Raw genomic sequence first — 23,684 nt, forward strand, 5'->3', positions numbered from 1 at the left:
TTAGGTTCTGTTTCACTTGTGTTCATAAGATGCCTAACAAAAGATCCTGATTCGGAACTGCTGATTATGCCCCTCGTACATTAGTTAGGAGGGGTCTCAGACCACACTGAATTGGATTGTTAATACTAATTATAAAATACCTATTCTCATGCCAGAGCTAATTTAGTTAACCTGCCTCTGCTTCTCTTTTTGCCTTGAAGATATTGATGAATGCAGCACCATTCCTGGAATTTGTGACGGAGGAGAGTGTTCAAACACAGTTAGCAGTTACTTCTGCAAGTGTCCTCCAGGGTTTTATACAGCTCCTGATGGCTTAAAGTGCATAGGTGAGTAGAATCCTGTAATTAATAAGACAGTAGGTGTCATGAGCATTCATGAATATATAAAATGGGTAACAGTGTACCAGAAACATATTTCAGCTTGGATCTTGAAATCCTTCTTTTACATAGAAGTACATCATGTGCCTATATATGTATTCTTAAATTAGTTTTCCATTTGCAAGATATGTTTCCTCTTATCCTCTTTGTTGTGACCTTCCCGCTCATTTTTCTTACTCCAGGTTTTCTGTTAGGACATATTTGTTGCCTTAAAATAGGCAGAACTTGTTTAACACCCCTCCGTGATACTCTTGCTCTCATGTTTGTCTTTGATTTAGTCCATTCAGTTATCTTCAGCAGTCATTTAGAAAAGCTAATATACTTGAGAAAGAAGGTAATCACCCCAAACGTTTTTTTTTTCCTTATTCCAAGTATTATGACCTTAATGCAGATATTTTTCATTAAAGGAAGTAGTGTCATAAGCTGGGTGTGGGACACTTGTATCTGCTTTCATGATGTTGATGATTTGGCAGTGCTGTTCTTTCAGATTTTCACTGTGGCAGAGCAGAACCTATCTTCCAAAGGCCAGACCAGGAACCAAAGGACTGTGTGAATTAAATGACTGCCACTGCAGTGCCAAAGCCATGAAAGAATAGTGTTAGCACTTATTGCTTCTGGGAAGCACACAGCCTGCTCTGAGGCTGGTCAAGTATTCAATTAATTTTTTTTTCCCCTCATTTTTACGCAGTAATTTTTCTTTCACTGGCAGTGCTGAATTTCGAGCAATTATTGTCATTTGAGAATCAAATGAAAGGTTTATTTCCTCAGTCTTGGCTTGTTTATTTAAAGGCTCATACACAGTGCCAGCACTGGGGTTCAAGAGAGCACCCTGTATTTAATACCTTTGGTAGAAAACCATTTGGGAAAAAAATGAAAAAAAAAAAGAATAACATCACAGACAAAAGTACTAAATGGTATTAACTTCCCCAAGAGATCTGGAAGTAGTTTGACTTATGATTCATTTTGAATGGTGCCATTCTATTTCTGCAGGTTGTGAGAAATAAACTATATTTCTTCCATTATCAAGAACAGCATTTGTTAGATTGGATCCATACTGTACACTTAAAATGCCAGTGGGAGTTGTTTTTATTGCGTCAGATTAATAGCTCCTAAATGGCTGTGGATCATTAAATCATTGATTGCTGCTTGTACTTCATATTTATGAAGGAGATTCACCTCTCTATAAGAAAAATTTTTAGAGATGCACAACTTCCATGTGCTTTTTATAGTTACTGCTCAGTCAGGACTGCCCAACGTTCACACACATGTTATATTCCTGCAGTTTTCCAGCCTTTTCAATCCACTGTATTTGTAGGCTGAAATAGTTCAGCTAAAGAATTGGGTATTTAAATGACGGCAGGCTGTGTTAAGTAATATGCCAGACTACGGGCCATCATTAAAATTTCAGCTTTGTGTCCAAGGCAAAACGTGCTAAATGGGAAGTGCTGTTAATTATCTGCAGATATTTTGGATTCGTGTCTAATATGCAGACTGCATACTTGCCATATTAACAAGGACAGAGCCCAAATCTGTATTTGAGCTGGGCAAAACATGTAATCTTGATTTAATTACAACATGCCTGTCTTAAGTGAAAAGCATTAGCTGAACGTGTTGGTTCTGTTAGAGATGAGGAAGTGCTTCTGGGAAATGTATCCCTTATGGGACTCAAAATGAGCTGCACTGGAGTCAAACATCCAAAGGAAGAACTGGGAGTTCCATTATTACAAACCTTGAAAATTAGAATAGGCAAACCAAAGATAATAACTCCTAGAGCTGAAGAGCAGAAACAAGAGCAGGACATCTCAACTCAAGTACATGAAGAGTGCTGTGAAGAAAGCTATCCCATACTTCCAGCTAGTATAAATTTGTTTGGTCGGTGTTACTTTTCAATGGCTTTTTCTTTTTTTTTAGAGAGGCATATTTTTCTTGAAAGTTATTTTCATGGTGATTTTTTGCCTTTTCAAAATACTGTATTTTTTAGTGAAAAATTTTAAAATATTAAAAGCTGAAACAGTAAAAAAGTTGTTTACTGCTGTTCTTGCCCTTATTAGTGTGTTTTACCATTTGGAACAGAAAATGAAAGAGGAAAAAATTCACTTCTGATTAGGAATATGGAGAGATTTGGCATTTTTCTCACAAACTTACTGTCTTTTTCTGAAAATGATGTGGCTTTTGGATAAGCTCTTACCCCTGTAGGTAGACAAAGATGCTAGCTGTGTCTTTATCTTTTCATGGCACATTGTGTGCTTGCACAGATCCCGTGTAGATCCTTTTCCACTTCTGCCCATTACTGCTTTTAAATGTTTCAAAACTATAACAGATGCAGCAGGGAACAGTTTGCATCAGAGCTTTATTTGATATTTTAAATGGTAGGTTAAGGAGTGTATGTGTTTGGCAGTTTAGTTGGGTACCAGGAGAAAATGGAGGACCAGTAATAGAACTGAGTAGATTTTTTTTCTCCATTTCAGATTCCCATTGTATGATAATATGGGTGAACTAACTAAAGTTTGGAAGCAAAGGCCAACTGACTCTTTTAGCTGTACTGCCAGTAATATCCGCGTTCAGGGTTCCAGCTAATAAAAGGCAGAACCATCACAGACTCTTTCAACGTATCACTATATATCAATTTCCTCAAAATAATAAGAAACTTCCCTGCTTTTTTTTCTATCCACTAAAATAGCTAGTAAACTTTGGAAAGCACTGTTACAAGACATATGAATCCACCATGCCCTGGATAGCTGAGATGCTATTTCTTTAGGGAATGATGTCTGCTATTATAAGGTTCTATCTGCAGCTTTTTCCTTTACATTATGACAGCAAATGTTCATGTCTTTTAGAAACAAATTTGGTCTGTTTTTTCGTGGGGCATCAAATCACACCACAGCTTATACTGAGTTTGCCATGATGTGACATATCGTGATACGATTGCTCAGCACTTCAGATTGTATCACAAGATTTATTTATTTATTTATCTAGCTATCTATTTATTTATTAAATTTCGCTCCCATCCACATTTTCCCACCCTTCTCTAAGCTGGGGGATCTCTGTGCAATGTTGTTAATGCTGAGTGTATGAAATCTGGGACGTGCTCACCCTTTTCAGACAGGAAGCCAGTTCATCTCCATACACAGTGTGATGGCACCAGTTAAAGCTGTGTTGCTCTTTCTTGCCTGCAAGCCTATATCCTGTCAAATCACTACATGCTTCAGCTGGGGAAGCCATGACTAATGAGAAATGAATGAATGCTTTGAGAGCTGCAATGCTGTGAGTTTATTGCTGTACATCAGTGGTTTTCAAATCAAAGCTTAAATGGAATTAACCTGGTACTATCTTTAATAGAGATGACACTATAATTTTTCTTGAGAGGCACAGAAGCATGTTTTATTATGTACTGAATACACGGTTCTATTCTATTTTTGCCTCCATTAATTCATTGCTGTTCCATATTTCACTTTAGCTTTCTCACAGGAGGTGTTTACACCTGAATCCAGAGCAGTCCAAATATTATCTAGATTTTTCTTTTTTTTTTTCCTTTTGTTTTCTGATTGTTGTAATGTTGCAAGTGCTATGTCATTGATAAAGTAATCAACCAAGAAAAATGGGACCTTTCCCTTTTGTGAAAGTCACATTCCTCATTGGACTGATGATTATGTATCTATTTCTCTCGGTAGATGTGCGACCTGGATACTGCTTCTCTTCTCTGACCAACGGGCGCTGCAGCAGCCAGCTCCCCCAGCCTTTGTCCAAAATGCAGTGTTGCTGTGACAGCGGCCGATGCTGGTCTTCTGGTGCAGCCACCGCTCCTGAAATGTGCCCGATCAGATCCACCGGTATGAATCCACCTGCATTCTTATGAGTGTGGTTGAACACTGAATTAGGCAGTGATTTTCTTTTATCAGTATAGTTGAGGCTGGAGGGCACCTTGGGAGATATTTAGTCCACCCCCCCCTGCTCAGAGCAGAGCCTCCTATGGAGGTTGCTCAGGACCCGCAGGAGGGTAGGGCAAGCAGACATAAGCAAAGGATTTTATCTGTTGCTAATTAGTGTTTTGTAGCCTGGTTATTCTGATCATACCTGATTCAGATTTTTTTTTCAACATCCTCTTGAGGCTCAAGTCACTTCCTCCAGAGCCTTCTATTAGATCCCTATTCCCTCGGCAGTTTCGTTCTCATTGGAAAACTGGGGTTTCCTTCCTCTTATGTCTAGCTTTCTGAGGTGCCATTTATTTCCTGAAGTTTGACACAGAACATGATTTCTGTCTACTACCAAAATGTGCTGTACTTTATCGCCTCCCCGTGTATTGAGATCCCCAGATAATGTGAGATTTGAATTTAGAGAAAATGGTAAAAGGGTTGTGAAACTAACTGTGAGGGAGTGGCAGTTTTTGTGATTGTTTAGGACTGGAGACCTAATGAAATGCTTTAGAAGAGAAGAATACAAGAAACTTAAGGATTGATGGGGGGAGTTCAAGGGAGGTGCAGCGTTTAGGGAGGAATGGGGGTCATAACACTATAGCGGTGTAACTCTGAAGAAATTGTCAGAGGTCATGTGTGGGAGTGTTTATTATTCTTGTTTTTAATCCTTTGAGTGAAACTGCATAATACTGGAGCAGAGATCTATGATCAGAACTCTTGGAAGACTCTTCCTGGTTCTGTCACTATCTCATTAATAATATTTAAACATGTTAAATGTCCAAGACTGGATAGAATAATGCTAACAAATTAGTGTAATCTATTGATGCTTATCTGAAATAGGAAGACAAGGAGAAAGATTTCAGTCTTAACACAGTCCCTGTTTTCTTTACATACTTTCTAATTATTCATATCTAACTGGTGAATAAACTGGATGGAAAAGTGAAGTAATTTGGCCAAGGCCACAGACTGAGACATGGTGGAGAAGGAGCTAGAACCCAGGACTTCCTGACTCATAAATCCATGCAAGGTCTTCCAGACCATGGTTACATGCCACTTTTTTTTCTTTTTTTTCCTCCTGACTTGGATATAAATTGAGACTATAAATTACTTTTTGAAAAGTGCTTTAAAATTCTTTGAAAAGCCTTACATGTATGTAAGGTATTGCTGTCATTATTTAATCAAGTTCAGTTATTCCTGAATGTATCCTGAGAAAGCACGATGAGGAATTTAGAACTGTCAGTGGCCCAAAGTCTCTCCTACTCTGAAATGGAAATTTACTGCATATAAAGTGGAGCACTAGCTGCATAATGTAACCAAGTGGTTGTATTTTCAATGTGGGATGCAGACCCAGATGTTACTATAAAATAGACTGTTTATTGCTAGAAATTACACATGGAGATTAAAGTTGCAATAAAAAAGGCTTGCACTGTATTTCTTTGCATAACACGGCAATAATTGTTTATGTGGAATGACAGGGTTTACCATTGACACTATAAATACTCTAAAAGTGGTATCTCAGGCATCCAGCCGTGTGTATGTTTGATTCTCACCTCAGCGTCCCTTCATGTGTGCTAATTCCATTCAACCAATGGGCAGCCCCAAGGCCATGACTTCTTTTTGCACTGAAGGTCTAGGCTTCTGGTGGATTGGCTTTGGATAATTGGTTATTACCAATCTAGAGTAAAAAAGAAATACAGTATCGTTTCTTTCACAAAGACTGATCAAGAGAATTGACTGCTAAAGCCACCGCCATTAGCAAACATTTGCATATTGTAATTTGAGTATGCACATACAGAAACACTATTTCTTCTGAATGTCGCTGTTTTATCACAGGTAGACCAGTGATCGAGAGTAGATTCAGCTTACAAATGAATATGCAAAATAGAAAGCTAGGAAAAAAAACAAATAAACAAAATACAATACATAATACAATAAAATCTTCTTGGTAATGATTTAAAGATTAAAATCACTCTTAAGGTATAATAGAGGGAAATGCAGTGACACATGAAACAAATTGATCACCTAAGGGCATTAAAGTAAGTGCAGAGATGATGATGAGGAAAAGTAGAACTTTAGGCTACCATGTTTATTTAACAAATCCTCAGCGATTCAGGAAGAGCTTCTAATGTGTTTTACAGGTGGAAATAGAAGTGAGATGAAAGTGTTGAAGGCTGAAATATCCAGCTTAGTTCTCCCAACACTGAATTTATTTTTCAGTTCTCATTTTTTATATTGTTTCAGGAATTCATGCATCTCTGTAGGATTTTGTTTTCATTATATAATTCCTCTCTCCTGTTGTGCCATAGGCTTTAAAATTTTGAAGTTCAAAGATACTGGCTGCATAGAATAGTTATTTGTGTACATGTGAATTGTGGACATGAATTAGGTCAGCTGGAAGTGTAGTCTTTAATTGTGATAGTCTGTATTCATTCTTTGGATCGCAAATTCCAAACCCACACTTCCCAAAGACAAAAGAGTCAGGGGCAGGAGGAAAAGTGGGGCAGTAGGGCAGATGCCACTAATAGAGATAAACAATAGGAGAATGCATAACACTCGGCATAAACTGTGCTTACAGCAAAATAGATCATTTTCCCATCATCTGAGGAGGATGAGCTCTGTGTAGATCTGACTCAGTTTCTCTTTGTCTATGCTCCTTAGACTGCACCTCATTTGGTTTCACTTTTATTGGCAAACTTCATTTTCACAGGGAAATAGTGTTAGTGTATTCATTCTCTAATTGGTTTTACCTCATTGCTTATATTTCTTTGTTTTAGGAAGTTAACTTTTAAGAAATCCAGTTGAAACTGGGCTTTTTTCCCTGTTCAGTATTTTTCTAACTCTGTGGCAAGCTTTGTATTAAATTAACTTGGGATCAAGTCCAAAAGTCCTTCTTTAGGTAAACTTCCCACTGAGTTAATCAAAGATTTTGACTGAAAGAAGACTAAGTAGATTAAGGTCAGGTCCCCACCTCACTGTTCAATTTCATATTCAGAATGTCAGTTATGTTATCTTTTTATTAGCAGTCTTCTGACAAGTAGTATTGACATCCTCCTATGGATGAATGACTCAATTCACAGAACAAAGCTTGTTACTATGAAGAAAACATATAGGCTCAGATTTTCCAGATTATTTAAGGTTTAGTTATTGCTAACATGAAACACTGCAAAAAGGGGGAGAGTTGGATTAAATGGAAAGGCTACAAGAGTCTGAAACAGCATTCATTTTTCATGTTTCAGATGAGTATCGCAAATTGTGCACAGTAGCTGCTCTGCTGCCAGCAAGACCTGACCTTCCTCCAGGCCGTCCTGACGTCATCCCTCCACCACTCCTTCCTGGTGTTTACCCTCCTCAACAGCCAGAAATCGTCTATCCATCTCGGGCTCCACCACCTCATGGTAAGAAAGAAATAATAAACTTTCCCTGCACCATTTGGATTTAGCTTCTTTAAAAACATGCATTTCTCAGGAGCAATGTGCGCCCTTCAGCTGTTGGTATCTTTTGCTTACTTTATGTGGATGTATTGGCCCTGGATATCCTTCTAATCATAGCCTGGTTACCGTGCATGTTACAGGAAGTGTACCTCATTGGTAGTGTTTTCTCCATTAAGACAGGCTTCAAAAATTACTTCCTCACTGTCTGTACTGAGGCCCACGTATTGTAGTGGTTACATTACTGTTATTTTAAGGCTATTGTGAACTTTGCTGTGTGTCAACAAAGGGGAGTATGAATAACTCTTCGATTAGGTTGTAATAGTTACTTGCATTAAAGAGCTTGGCTGGGTGAAAGCAGTTTATTTCAGGTTGTTTTCCTGTCATGCTTTCCTCACTCTTGCTTGGTCAGGTAGAAAACGTACCGATAAAAATGCCAGTCTGCTGGACCTTGAGGCTGACCCAATGCGAAGAAAGAACTTTTTCAGTGGTTCGCACGGATAGGTTAGTTTTCTCTAGAGCAAGGAGGAAGCCAGAGTAGAATACCAGTATATTTTTATTCTGTCCCTTGCTCATGGAATTTACTACATGCCCATATAGTCTGCAGTAGTCATGTGCCACCTGAAATCATTCGGCATAGCCACATACTCTTTTGCAAGTAATCACAAGCTCATTTTGCCCATGCTCTGTGCAGATGCAAACAGGCTCCACTTGCACTGGCACCAGCTGAAAGTATTTAGTCTTGGTTCAGCACCAAGCTGAGCTAATAAGCCTAAGAGGCAACGTATGTTAACTCAGCACTGACGTAGCTGCATAGCTTCTGGTCAGCTGGGAGCACAGACAGAGCCAGCTCATGTCTGCCTGCCAAAGACCATATAGGCATACCTTCCAGGGTTGTCCCTGCTCTCCTCTCACTCTGCTGTCTGTGAAAATGGAGATAACTGAACCAGTCTGCCTGCTCTTTGCTACTGTAGGCTTTTAATAGGGTCCTTACAGTGCCACATACTCACTTTACCACTAGGTATGAGCAGACTCACTCCTCTTTTGTTCTGCAAAAGAGGAAAATGGGATCAGACTTGCCACAATTAAAAAAATCAGTGGTTGCTATCTGTTTTCAGACAAACCTCTGTAAGAGTCAAAGTGCCATTTACTCTCTCACAGTGCTGATTTTACGATGTAATTCACATTATGATGGAAGGTAAATGTTGACCGTTAATGGAAAATGCTGGGCAAGTTGCAGGTTACCAGAAATTATTATGATGAACTACTAAATTATTTTTCCAACCCTGTTATTTCAGTGATCTTGCCGGTGAACTTCACTGACTATTGCCAACTGTTCCGACACCTCTGCCTTAATGGGCGCTGTATTCCCACTCCTGGGAGCTACCGCTGCGAGTGCAACAAAGGATTCCAACTGGATGTTAGAGGGGAATGCATTGGTATGTGGTTTTCTGCTGTAAATCACAGATGGGAATTTTGCTTTAAAGAAAAAAAATTATTTTCTACACAATGTAATAACTCTGAGTTCTTAAATAAAACATCCCCCCTCCATAAAAACCCCAAAAGCAACAGTAAATAGACTTCCAAGAACTAATTGCTTTCAACTGCAAAATTATTTTTACAGCAGTTTTGCCTTTAAGACAATGTTTAACAAATCATGTAACTTGCCACAAAATTGTACAGAAGTTCTTATTTTACTAACCTGTGACTATAATATGTTTATTCATGATTGAAAATGACCTCTTTAAAATGCTACCAGCTCATTGAGTATGCAAGAGACCTATTCTTAAAAAAAAAAACCCCAACCAGTCATGATCTCAGGCTTAGTAAGATTTAGAAGTCCTCTTTCAGCTCATCAGGAATATCTTGTTGGGCTCTTAAGGCCTTTAATTTTGGAACTCAGCAAGAGCTTGATGATAGGAGCAAGGATTAGCTGTCTCTTACATGCAAAATCTGTGTCTCCAGTGGGGCTGGGAATGTGGAGGTGTGGGATTGAGCGTATGCAATATCCTGTCTTGTTGAATACTCCTTTTTCCCAGCTCTGGCTTAGCTTAGAACATGGGATCCTTTTACTGGGTATTCAGTGGTGTCCCCTTTCCTTTCAGCTTGAAGCACACAATTTCTCCAAGTACGAAACAATAAAATACCCCTACAGACCTGAATAACTTTCAACCAATGTCTTAATAAAAATATATTGTCTGTGTTTTGCAGATGTTGATGAATGTGAAAAGAATCCATGCATCAGTGGAGACTGTGTGAACACCCAGGGATCCTACATATGCCAGTGTCGTATAGGATATCAGAGCACGCCAACTAGAACAGAGTGCCGAGGTAAATTATGTTTTTACAGCCATATCTGTACTATTGTATACATACCAGGAGGGAGAACAGTTTTAAAGCAAAATTTAACAGCTGTGTTAAATATGAGGGCTTTTTAAAAAAAATAAATCAGATATGGTAGTAAAAATTATTAACCTGCCTGAGGTGGCTGTTCACAGACTGGGTTATGAAGAAAGATGTTTTGTCTTGTGCTGAAAGTATCTTGGCACCATTTGTGGCTTTGAAGTGGAAGAGACATCTTTTCTCTCTCTTTTTTTTTTTTTTTAAACTATTGAGACATTTTTTTGTGAGGATCTCAAGGACAATTAAAGGACAATTAAGCATCCCTTCTTTGGAGCAATCATTTACCTGTAAAAGACTGTTAAAAGGCTAAGAAATGTGGGGGGAAAGATAGGTCTTCCAGTGGGTAAATACAAGACTACAGTGCCTGTGTGTTGTCCCTGCCCACTGTCAGAGAAAGAATTAAATATAAATTACAGCAATGAAGACTTAAATAAGGTATGGAAAACTAGAGAAGCACTGGGAAGGTGTAGATGGGGAAGCTGTAGAAACCCCATTATTGGTGTCTTCAAAGACTAGGCTTAACAGTAGTCCTGATGGTCTTCATCCTGTCTTCCTATGAGAGTGGGGAATGTGTAGTTCCACCGTGGTCAGCCCTCTGTCAGGGTTCTGTGGCTCCCAGACTGTCTTGGGGTGGGAATTTGACTGTAAAGGTGGATACAGTCCTTTATAGTTAAATCATAATGAGAGACTTCTGGCAAGAGAATGAATGACTGCTTTGACACTCTGTAAGAAAAGAAGCATCTGAATAAAACAGGATGTTTGAATGCTCAGAGTCCCAGCTTGTCTTCTTATTTTCCTTTCTGCACTAAGAGAAGGGTTCCTTGAGCATACACATATTCTGAAGCACAGAGTTTCTAAAAAGCCAGAAGAAAGCTATCTGTATTAGTGTGCAATTTTTTTTTTCTTCCCTTTGTGAATCAGAAAGGTATTTGTGGTGCAGAAGCTTACTCCAATCCAGGAGGACATGCAGAGCCAGCACGACTGCTGCATGTTGCTGAGAGTATTTGACCTAATTGCTGCCAAACAGCCATGTTGCGGAAGCATCTTCATAGTTCAGCTGACTAGTGGTGAAGGAGTGCTGAAGTGGAGTCTCAGCGGTGATGAATTTACTCATGAGTCATTTTTGTCACACGCTTTTAATTTGACTGATTCATTACACAAACACATGGTTGTCAGAAGCCCAGTAGCTTAATGGCATTAAAGTGTGGTCACTTAGCAGTTCCTTTGCAGTCTATGGGAACTGTGCTTGCTTGACAGGCAGTTCAGAAGATGCTATGATGTGCAGAATCTTTGTTTTCTGAAGGAATTTTTAGGACCAGTTTAGGGAAAAGGAAAAGACTAGTGGGGTGCCTCTGGCAAAATATGCATGTAGCACTGGTGCCTGCCAAAATTAGCATTTGCTGTAAAGTTACTTTGCATGACTACTTTGTATGTTGAGGTTTTCTTTTTTACATACACAAATGTGACTGTGCTGATACGCTTTTGCAAATGTATTCCTTGCATCTAGTCTTGGAAACGAAGTCTCCACAATGACGAGATGTTTTTCTATTCCTTACTCTGAGGTTCCAGGGGAGATTCTTTTTCTGCATGATGAGTCTGATAGGTGACTGATTAAACACTGCAGTCTGCATCACAAGCTACTGATTCAACTGTTACTAGGACCCCTTTTAATTCTAGTAGCAGTTTGGCTGAATGAATATCTTAACCGGAGACACAGATGAATAAGGTCACATTATGATTAGTGATCGAAACAAAAAATGCTTTTCAATTGCAGAAGAGGGGGTGTAAAATGGACCTCAAAAAAGGTGAAATTTTATGATGATTAGCTATGAATGTATGGGAGTCAAAACTTTAATAGCTAAGTGCTTCCTATAATCTACCCTATATTACTGAGAGGGAGAGGTCAGACCTTACATGGAGATGGCAGCAATTACGGACATCTCAGCGAGAGGGGAGCTTTGATTTTTGCAAGTTTCTCTGAGGGTGGAAAAAATAATCCACAATGTTATTTCATAATTTGAAGATTAGAAATGTAACATAAACTAGTGGTAGGTCTCTGGTCACTGTGTGTACGTAAAGAACAAGAAAATTCTGTGCTAATTTTCTGCACAATGATTTGGATGGCATCAGACGCGTAAAAGTACAAATCCTAAGGAACTCTAAAAACTAAAAGGTCAGAAATATCTTGAGATGCTGTAGCATTTCTGCCTGTCCTAAGGAAGGAAGCTGATGGAATAGCTGAAGCCAGGCTCAAGTACAACCGAGTGCCGCAAACGTGGAGGGAAAGGGACTGAGCAGAGAGAAAACTCACTTTTATGCATTGCTGATCGCTGATGCTTGTTTATCAAATGAGACGAGGTTTATCAAGCCTGTATGCTTTTGCTGGAAGTCAAGAGGGCTGCAAGCTGCCACTGCAGTGAGCTGTCACTTGAGCAGCTCTTGCCTCTGCTGGCCTGGTTGCTTACTTGCAGAACAGTTATTTTCAGGGATTTCTTAGCACCTTCCCAAAAGTACTGCACTGCTAAAAAGGCAAATACAGGTTCACAGTTTCAAGAGGGATCAGTTTCCCCTCAGATGGGTGTCTAGAGAGCAGGGGCATTTGGACGGACACCCTGTGCTCCGCTTCTTCCTCAAGTGCAGCAAGGTACTCCTGTGGAGAGGATCTGGGGAAGGGCACCACCAGGATATTTGGGAAGACAGCGTGGTTGCTCGATAGATAGGTCTGCATGGGCTGCTTGTGATCTCTGTGAGCAGAGTCCCCTGTGTGCAGGAATCTCTGGGAGATGATCCAGGCCTTGATGGAGAACACTGAGCAATCTGAAAAATGTCTAGACAGTCTGTCTCAGCATCTCCTCTCCCCTCATTTGGAGGAGAGGGAGAGCTGCCAGCCTCGTGTGATATCACTATTCAGGTCCTCCAAAGCACTTGCCAAGCACCTCCTGCAGAGAGAGGGAAATGAGGAGCTGATGTTTGAAATATAAAATAAGCAGGAGAAATATCTTCTGAGGTGGGAAAGTCTGGAACTTTCCTGTTATCTTACAAAGCAGCAGCAAAAGACAAGCTTCCCTGTCTTTCCTTCAGTAGTTAGCTATTGTTAAGTTAAACTTCAGTAAAAATATTTTCATGATGAACAGAAATGCAAGAAAACAATTGAAAGGGTCTGATTCTTGTTTGAGCAAGCTGCAGGGTAATGTTCACTGAAATTCTTTCACAGCAACTTGAAATTTCAAGCTGATGAACATTTTCCATCCCCATAATGTTTGGTTATGGAAATCAAAATAAATGATTTTTCAGGTGAATATAGTTTCCTTGTAGGGTTAAAAACCTAGGGGGAGGTGAAATGGAAAAAATTACTCGAGTATAAAAAAGAAAAAACCCAAAATGTTATTTTTCTTTTTGGTTGGCTTTCAGACATTGACGAATGTTTACAGAATGGTCGTATCTGTAATAATGGACGATGCATAAATACAGATGGCAGTTTTCACTGTGTGTGTAATGCTGGCTTTCAAGTGGCAGCTGATGGGAAAAACTGTGAAGGTAAGACTTTTCTGAAGTTATGCCCTATCAGTAATTACAGTTGGAAGAGGTTATTCACGTCAATGAAAAAGAAAACGACCTCTGGTTTGGGGGGAAGGAACAAGGAATCAAATTTCTAAATACCTTTTGCTGTATCTGGGAGGGCAAGTAAACTGTCTTTTGCAGCCAGTTCTGGAGCCTTGGCTTGGCAATCCTCAACGGGTTGTCTGTCCAGCAGGAGAAATAGCACATACCACTATCGCAAATTGCAGTTTCTTTGGTGGGAGTGGTACGTTTTAAAACGGAGCACAAGTCACATGCTGCCTGATTTTACTGTGTGTTTAACAGCATGCTTTATGGGAACTTACTGGGTGACTAGCAATGTGTTTTATGTAAATGTAGTCTGGTCTGACCCATAAAAACTGTTTTAAGAAAAATTTGTAAACATAATTGATGTGTTCCTACCTCCCAGACCTTTAGTAAAGGGGGGAAAAAGAAGAATGTTCTTTATCATGCTTCCCAAGGTCCTTGGGAGGGTTCCCAATGATCTATTCATACGTTAAAGGAATTTCAAGCACTGTTCTTAGAAACATTTTTGGCAGAATATTATCTCAGTGATTCAGCTCAAAGACTTAATGCCAAAATTCCTGGTTGGGATAGATACATGATTTTTTTTTTTTAAATCATAAATTATTTTTGTCTGACTTAGCCTGTAAGTAAAAAGAAAACACACCATGTCTAGAAGTGTAATTTCTGTCCAAGACAGCTGCAATATTAAGGAAAATAGCATGATTCCGAATATATTGTAATGTCATTATGATCCAGTGATTTTATGTGCTAGTAGTGATTCTGTTAATCCTTCGTAGAGACAGACATTTTAAGACTCTGTTTTTCCTGACTCTTTTTTAGATACAGTTTAGCACTATAAGCTGCTTTTTAAATATCTTATTATGGAACTATATTGACTAAATATATTTGGAAATGAATATATTTTGGAAAAAAACTCAAATCCGATTTCTTCCTTTCCCACCAAATACCATGTGCTAATAGTAATAAGAACCAGGACATCAGCAGTCTGGTAAAACATTTTTAATTCCATTGCGTATGTTGCCAGAATGTCTGTTGCATCCACTTATGAAACAGTTTCATCTCTGGCACTGTAATGCATTGAGTTTTGTTCTTAGGAGTACATGTGCACACACACTAATCAGTAAAGACCATGGCATTGTGCCATACGTTAATGTAACTCTGCATAGTCCTTTAGATGAAACTGGTAAATAGTCCTGATGTTTTTGGATGTAACGTCCAAAACTGATTTCATTTGCACCAGGACAAAATAAAGACTAAGAGGATATAAAAGCTTACTCAAATCAAGCACAGAATTCTGTCCTTTTTTTCTTTTTTTTTTTTGATCGTGTGAGTAACTGTGCAGGGTTCAGAATAGCAGTGTCTCAGACCTCCACCTTTTCCTATTTGAATCCTTCATCCTATGCCATTAGGTCAGAAGGTGAATAATGCCAGTAGGAAGTTGTGAGCTTATGATTAGTAAGTACCCTCCTATGTGACCTGTCATGCTGAATCCAGGGAAGGAGTAGGCTTTCTTTTAAATACAAGTTGATTATGAAAGTGCCCACAGAATGCATGCTTGAACACAGTGCTGGGAATTCTCCCACATCATAAATCTTAGACTCATCCAATGGAGGTTACACAAGTTTTCACTCCAAACACAAATGCCCACTCCTCCCCTTTCAGGTGTTCTTAGTAACATAAAATTATGTTCACCATTCCAGTGGGAGCCTGCTTCTAACCTAGCTTCTATTTACATCAAGATTGCAAGCCCTCTTCGATTACATACCTTTCTCACTTTTTTATGTTTTTTACCAACTGGGAGTTCTTAAACTGTCCAGTTTCTCATCTGTTTTTCATTCTCTTTGCTCTTTTTGGATGCATACCTTTATGTGTTAATGGTTCATTATGAAAAAACGGAGTCATTGCTTTGACACATCCTCTAGGACAGTGCGGTATGTCCCATCGTATGTTTCTGATTATCATACACCTCTGACAACTGAGAAAGAAATTAAGGTTCATTTTTTGGATATAACTAGTAAGAGTTCTTTTACTTAAACTTTATGAGCATTATGTCTATTATGTACATTTTCAGATATGGATGAATGCAGCATAAGGAACATGTGCCTCAATGGGATGTGCATCAATGAAGATGGCAGTTTTAAATGCATTTGTAAACCAGGGTTCCAGTTAGCGTCAGATGGACGCTATTGCAGAGGTGAGCACAATAAATTACGGTTTCCCAAAGCTTGTGAGTCACACCCCTCTGGTAGTTTCAAGAATCTCCTTATTTCCATACAGTGATCCTTGAGGACAAGAAATACTGGGCAGAGCTCTTGTCAGATATGCTTTTTTAATCAGCTAGAATGATTTGTCATTGTGCAAGACAGTACTCTGTCTTCTCCACAGTGTTGAGCAACTGCCCTAACCAGCCAGTGGGAAGTATTCTTTGATCAAGGACCGTGTGATCTGACACAGTTAAACTCCATGTTTTTTTGCCTATGAGATCTTCTGCACTTTGGCTCTAGTATATCTCACTTTTTGTGTTTGGCATTTTAAAGTTTTCTGCCTTTGGCCACCCAAAAATCCTGGCTTATTGCCACCTTTGGGTTTTTCTCCCAGTCGTGCCTGGGTGTTCCTAGTCAATACAGCATCTCCAAGAAGTGCCCAGCACCCCATGTGACCAAGGTGCAGAGATGAGCAATACAGCAAGATTGTCTTTTCGATTTGCTTCACTCGCTCAGCAATACACGCTGTGGGAGACACTGCAGCGGTCTGGTTGCTAGTTATGTCCTCATAGTTTCTGTTCAGTCCTGTTAGGAAATGGAAGTTTTGTGTGTATAAATCGCCATGTTTCAACAAGTTTTATAGGCACAAAGCAGAAGTCAAAATAAGGAATAAAATAAGTGCTGGGCCAAGTTACTTACGGTTTTTGTTTGGAAAAATTTAAAATCTTTTAACTCTTGGAATCAAGGCAGAAGAAGTGCTTGCTTACACTTTGGCAAATTTTAAAAATGTCACACTGAATTACACAGCAGCATCTTCCTGTGGACCCATAACAAAAGTAAATATTTGAATAAATAATTTGGTTTTGAGTTACTGACATGAAAGGTCATGTCAGTAAAACATTAATTTGGATCCTGTTGCTTCTTGAATGCTGTACCAGTCTTAGATCTCAACTATGTGGTGTCTCGACTTAGACTTCAGATCCAAACCAGGCCAATAAATCCAGTAAAACATCCAGAACTTCTCTTGCATTTGATGACTTTTGCACTAGGTATGCAGGACAGGGCTACCCAGCCTTCAGGTGGGGGAATCGTGTATTTCTAATGAGAGATGACACCATTCTCGCTTTGTAATAGGGTGGTTTTGACTGGGAGAATTTAGTAGTTTCTCAAATTAACAACGTGCAGATCAATACAAGTGCCTCCTTAGTTTAATAGCTACTGTCTGTGTTGGCTGAAGCCTTCACACACTTAGAGCAATCAGCTTTATTTCCGTTCCTACCTGTTTTCCAATTGGTAGGTGTATGTCTGTGCTTTGCCAAAGCTTATTTTCTAGCTTGTCCGTGTGTGGGATGGCAGCAAGACTCGGTCTCAGACTTCGCAGGGAAGAACTCTATGCCCATCAGGCCTTGGCACATCAGCCAGTTGTTCCCAAAGACCACTGGCTGCTCTCTGTGTTGTTAGCAGGAATGTGGCTCACTGATGCAAGCTCAGCCCAAGTGCTTGTCTTGATTTTTGCCTTGAGCATCTTCTGGTATTTTTCCTTTTTTTTCTTTTTTTCTTTTTTTTTTTTTTTTTTTTTTACATCAGTCTGTGCACTGAAATGCCATCCAAGAAGATGGTATGTAAATTGCCTCAGACTACTTAAAAACCAATGATACTCAACTTCACAGCCTCTGTTACATGCCTCCTGGCTAAGCAGGAGTTTGGATACAGCCAAAAAGGGGTTTCTGGCCCTAGAGAAATGTTACTTCTGTGCATCAAAGGAAGAATATTTGAAAATTATCCAAAATTGCAGGCAACTCGACTGATTCCTACTGAAAGTTGGAACAGATCTTATAGTAAAATGAAGGATTTCTCCCACTGCTTTTCAACACTTACAGTAAGCCTTGTTCTCTATGAATGAGCATGCAAACATTCATTACGTGTTAAAATTGCTATTAGGTCAAAATCAAACCAGATTTTGAGACCTTGACACCCAAATTACACTTTTCCCAACTTCATATTCGTCTCCTTTCTTCCACTTGCCCAAAGTATCATGAAATAATTCCCAGGAATGTAGTGGCTAGAGAGAGCACAACTCTCTGGTAGATGTCTCCAGTCATGTTAGTAAGCGTTTAAAAGATTAACCTTTAATAATGTCTTTTCCTGTACATTTTAATGTTTATCCTTATCGAGTCCCTTCTGTACACACCACATGTACAGAGTAAATAACTTCTGTCCTACAGAATGGTTAGCCGTTGAAACACTCATTGTTCACACTGTATATCTTGAATTTGTGAAGTGAATGGATTAAGATCTTGCACAAGCATAAAGACTAAACTCATGCTTGCACATGCAGTTAGTGCTCGTGCACATTGGGAATGTGTGTATGCACAAACTGACATTTCTGCAGCAAATTGGCTACCTGCCTGAGCAATTTTGATATGGAGTTGAACATGTGTTTTTGCCAAACTCTTTAGGGGATCAACAAAGGAATATAAGAATTGCAGTGTGCAAAACATTGTTCCTATAAACATCTCATTTGATGCACTCTAGGCTGAATTTTGAACTATGAAGAAGAATTTCTAACCCAAAGTAATTGACATTTAGTTCCATAAAACTGGAATTTAAGTGTAAGTACAGGACATATGCTTGGCTGTCTGGTAAAAAATTCCACACAGACTTTATGAAGTAACATGCCAAAAAAGAATGTTACACCGTAGTCTTGTGTATTCCCTGCAATTCAAGACATACTAAACTTACTGATCATTAGCTTCTTTTACTGATGGTTTGCTGATAATTTTTCAGAAACCATTACATCAGGCAGGCAGAGGTTTAAAGCATTATTTCTGTTCCATACATTGTTTTGTCTTTAGACGAAACAGGAATTCCCCAAATTGAAAGCTATTGCAAGGCAACTGAAAGTGGCAGTTCAGTAGTCTGAGTAAATTTTTCCTGGTTAAAATTAGAGGACTTAGTGTACCCAGCTGGCACTACTGAGCAAGCTAAGCAGAAAAGGCAAAAACTCATTGGACATGGAGAACGAGTCCATTAGTTGGTTTTCCAGAACCAGGTTGAGGAGGTATTCTGGCAAAAGTTAGAAAAACAAGTATTTTTGAAGTTGTCCAAGTGGTGACTTTTACCACAGAAGAGAGCAGAGCCTTGTCAGGGTTAGAAATTTGGACTTTATGCCTATGTGTGCAGTTGATGTATTGGGTGGAATCTCAGCCCTGGTAAAAGCAGAGGCTTTTTACCCTATCTTCACTGGAACCAGGTTTTCAGCTGATGTGCGCGATTCTAAGTGACCCACTTTAACTTTCTATAAAACATCTATAACGGTATTTTCAACATGTTTGTTAAATCAGTGCAAAAGAAAATGGATTGCACATTTCACCAATTACTAGCTTACAAAATCTTTTTTAAAAATGAACTACAGGAAAAGGAAAGAAAGTTACTTAGCCTTTTTGTTTCTATAAGTAACCTTAAAAAAGGAAAGTTAATTTTTTGGTTTTTGTTTTTTTCTTTTTTTTAAGGAGAACTTGTATTAGTCAAAGGACTTCAGTGTTGTCTAACAAAATAACTGTCTACACTGTTAAATAGTATGGGCACATTTTGAAGTCCCAACTGTTTTTCCTTACACTGAGTAAGGACTAGATTTAAAGTGGGAAAAGCATTTAAGATTTGTCTGAAATGGAACAAAAGATTGCAGGATGAAGTAGAAATGAATTGAGCCCATGTACTTAAATATAACTTCTATTTTAAAATGCAGTTTGAAAAAGGAATCTTGGATCATACAAGCCATGTTTTATGCCAAACAACACAAACTAAGTAAAACACAGAGGTGTTTCACTCTCAATTTGCCCTTTTAAGGTCAGAAAAAAGGAAATTGTCACACACGCTGTCTCTTGTATATATTATGGAGAGTTGTTACGAAGTGATTATTTTATAAAGGTTATACATACTTCCAAACAATATTTTAAACACTCCTTTTTTAATCACTTGTAAAATAATGGCATGTTCTCTGTGTATAGAGAATGATCTTACTATTAAGAAGATACACAGCCTATATAATTCTTTTTACTAATTTAACATCCCTTTGTGATAGTCTAATATTATAAGGCTTCATTCTTGTATTTCATTGCTAAGGGCCTTATTGTTCAATGTACCATTGTTGGGCAAAGAGGGTAGCTGGTGCTCAGCAATTGCTCAGGGCTCAAATCATTAACAAATTCCTTTCAAGACTGGAGTGCGGTCTGTCCATTGAAAGTTTATAAAATGGGCTGTAATGAGCATCCAATAGGAAAACCCAATTGTCATGCAGATCACCAGAGAGACACTACGTGCGGGCAGGGTCTGACTGTGGACATTCAGATGTGCTTCCAAAAACTGAACCCGCAGCAGGAGGAAGGGAAATTCTTTGGTGGCTCTGTGAAGGCACCTCGTAGTGGGGGTGAAAGATTCAATTTGCTATCTGGACTGGTTTCTTAGAGCATGAACTAACTGTTAACACAGAAAGGGAATGCCCTGTCACACACTACAGAAGTCCTTTGTCTTAGCAGTCACAGTTTCCTTCTTCCTCTGATTATGTTTTGCCTGAATGACCCTTAAATTGGAATATGTACCTCTTAGGAGCAAGTTAGGAAAATGTAGTCCCTTTTTGCTCTCCAAGGAGGGCAAAATTGTTTTGTTCTCTTTTATTTCTCCTGAATTTTACATTTTCTTCTTCCATTTCCCAGAGTGAATTAATCATTATTCTTAATAAAATCTTTACTTGACCTAGTTTCCATTTACACTGTATTTTTCTATAGGAAACATTGAAAATAAGCCGCACAAATGCAAGTTGCAGCCAGGCATTGAACACTATGTAATTTAATTTCTAATAAAGCCCATTCTGTTCTCCCACAGACATCGATGAGTGTGAGACAGCTGGAATATGCATGAACGGGCGCTGTGTGAACACTGATGGCTCTTTCAGATGTGAATGCTTCCCTGGCCTTGCAGTAGGACTGGATGGACGTGTTTGTGTCGGTAAGACAAGCTTAATGTGTGGTGACTCGCAATTAACCAATGTTAAGGCATTAATGATAGACTGATGGACACATCAAGCTTGAGTGTACAATTTACCATTTTTTCATGGATTGGTGGGTGGTAGTTATAGTGGATACTAATAGCTCTGGGATATTTACTGTAATAGCCCATTTTGCTCTTTTTTCTTTTCCTTTGCATTTAAAGAGAAAAAAATGGGCCAGATCACAAGGTCAGGTAGACTATACAGCATAGTGCTGTTGAAGGTAAGTAGTGCTTTATCAGTTTTGAGTAGGTGAGAATTTGCCCCATTTCTGTCGAAGTAAAATTCTTAATTTGTCACTAAGCTTAAAGATTTAATTATTCTTTCACCTCTTTTTAAAGTGGGACATACATATTTTTTCACTTCTGGCTGTTTCTCTACAAGCGAAAGATGTTTGAGGTGTTTGATTTTAAAATTCTAATGTGTCTGACAGCCATTAGGGGCCAGTTTTTAAAAAGTGAGAAATGTCACCCCTGGACCCGAAAAGATAAATATTTTAAGTCTTACGCACTGGAATAGCATTACTGATTTTTTCTTTGTTTTTTACAAGCCAAGAAAGATTATTTTTTCTTAACAACAGCACATTTTGTGATCTTTCCCTTATGCAAGTTTTTTTCCTCATTCTGCCTTTTTTCAGGTATAAAATGAAAACAAAAGCATTACTGTGGCCTTAGTGGGCTTAATCCAGGGTGTTGCAGTAGTGGTGATTTTAGCTTTGATACGAATCAGAGACAACTAACAAGGTTGGGAGGAGGAGACAAAATACTTGTTAAAATCAAATCAGTCCTCTAACTCTGAGAATAAAGTAAACAGCACAGAGGTTTTTTTGGAAGTTTTGAGATGTACTTGGTTCTAGCTCCGAAATCTTGCTGCTGGGCCTGTCAAGTTACAAGCGAGTAATGTCTCTGTCACATAGCAGAAGCTTTGTCCCTTTTCCCCATGGCTTCTTGCTAGTTCAAGGTTAAGTATTGATTGTTCTCCTAGTAGTTCACTAACGCATGTTAAGTCATTAAATGCAGTAACTAATTTGTATGTCTGAACTCTTAGGAGCATGAGGAAGAAGAATTTCCTGTCCTGAGTAGAGTGAGGGTATAGGTGGCTGAAAAGCATAGGGAAATGGTGAAAGATGTTTTCTTTTGACAGCTGTTTTACAATGTTTATGACACCAAAGACAGATTTAATACTTGTTGTAATTTATGGAAGTATAGTTGGCTATGGCAGGATTAAGAGATATCTTTCCTCAGATACACATATGCGAAGTACGTGCTATGGTGGCTACAAGAGAGGACAATGCGTGAGACCGTTAACTGGTGCAGTTACAAAATCAGAATGCTGTTGTGCCAGCACTGACTATGCCTTTGGGGAGCCATGTCAGCCCTGCCCAGCGCAAAATTCAGGTACGGCATATTTACTGGTACATGTTCTAATCTAAGCTTTATGTTGACAATCTGTTTTTAGAAGGGTAAAATACAGTTTTGTATTAACATTGCGCCCTAAATCAGGAGGATTAAATTGTCATATAACATGTTACATATTTTAAGCAATCTGCTATTCTGCATGTTGGAGGAGTACAGGGGAGAATTTTTTGAGGCAACAGTAAATGTCAATATATGGGTCCAGAGTTGTTACGTGCATTAAAAAACAGATTTTCCAACAACAAACTCTGGTAGATGTGGATAACAAAAAGTATAATTTTGACCTCAAGTTATTCATGGAAGTATCTTGAGTAATTCATATATTCAAATCCTTATGTACATCTGTCCGTCAGATGTTTGCTGCCTGAATTCTATATCCTTGAAGTGATCTGAAATTGTTTATACAATAACTAGCCTTTCGACAGTCAGTGCAAAAACAAACATCCGGTTAAGTTGGTTGAGAGTACTTGAGTATCTCACCAAAATCCCTACCAAGCAAAGTTGTCTGGGACATAACTTCTCTCTAGCAAGAAAGCAATCCTAATCAATCTCATGGGCAGAATCTGCTTCTAGGAAAGTGCTTCTTCCAAGACGACTGTGCTGACAAAGTCCTTGTCATGAAGCCAGTAAATAGAGAGACCCTGGTTTCTTAGAGGTGACTGACTGCAGGGAGATCGTTTGAAGCCCAACTTTGTTGAGTGATTCTTTTCACTTAGCAAATTTGTTGTTGAATGTAAACAAAATATGCCATTTGATATGTAGTTCAAAAGCATCTCATACTAACATGGTATCTGCTTTGTAGGCAAAAATAATTCTGGATTTATTTTTTAAATCTCAGTTCTAACTGATAGCTTTATGAAAAGCATTAGGGAAACAAAAACAGTTGGAGCAAATTAGACTGGTTGAGCTGATGTGAGCTCTTCAGCAGGAACTTGCTGACTACCATTTTATAACATGCTGTATTATTTAGAATAGCAAAACACCACGGAAATTTTACCAGAATAGGAAGCAGCCTTTCCAGCAGCCTCTGCTGATACCAGTGGGTCCTTCTTACTGTACAGTAGAGTTGATATCTTTTGTAAATCTTGGATTCTGTATCATTGACTTCTGTTTTATATTTTAATTACTTTAGCAGAACATTTACATATATGGAGGCTATTTTTCCTGTGTTATTTTGCCCACCTCTTCAATTAAAAAAAAAAAGTCAGTTTATTCTGTTAATTGTTCTGAACTCAAAGGAAGAACTTGAATCCAGCGGTAATTGAGACATTTTAGATACTTTGATACATA

General features: G+C 38.7%; 1 protein-coding gene across 2 annotated transcripts in view; it reads left to right on the plus strand.

Moving 5' to 3' along the window:
• Positions 1-23,684, plus strand: part of FBN1 (fibrillin 1) — a gene marked incomplete at its 3' end in the record, with an annotated part of 155,799 nt that overhangs the window by 64,306 nt on the left and 67,809 nt on the right. For both annotated transcript variants that reach the window (XM_082005259.1, XM_082005260.1), the window contains exons 8-16: positions 201-326; positions 4,049-4,207; positions 7,528-7,686; positions 9,018-9,158; positions 9,931-10,050; positions 13,534-13,659; positions 15,800-15,922; positions 20,817-20,939; positions 22,224-22,376. In XM_082005259.1, coding sequence (XP_081861385.1) covers positions 201-326; positions 4,049-4,207; positions 7,528-7,686; positions 9,018-9,158; positions 9,931-10,050; positions 13,534-13,659; positions 15,800-15,922; positions 20,817-20,939; positions 22,224-22,376 — 1,230 coding nt within the window. The remainder of the gene's footprint in view (positions 1-200; positions 327-4,048; positions 4,208-7,527; positions 7,687-9,017; positions 9,159-9,930; positions 10,051-13,533; positions 13,660-15,799; positions 15,923-20,816; positions 20,940-22,223; positions 22,377-23,684) is intronic.

This window comes from Phaethon aethereus (assembly GCF_964289735.1).
Source record: "Phaethon aethereus genome assembly, chromosome: 12".
Taxonomy (NCBI): Eukaryota; Metazoa; Chordata; class Aves; order Phaethontiformes; family Phaethontidae; genus Phaethon; species Phaethon aethereus.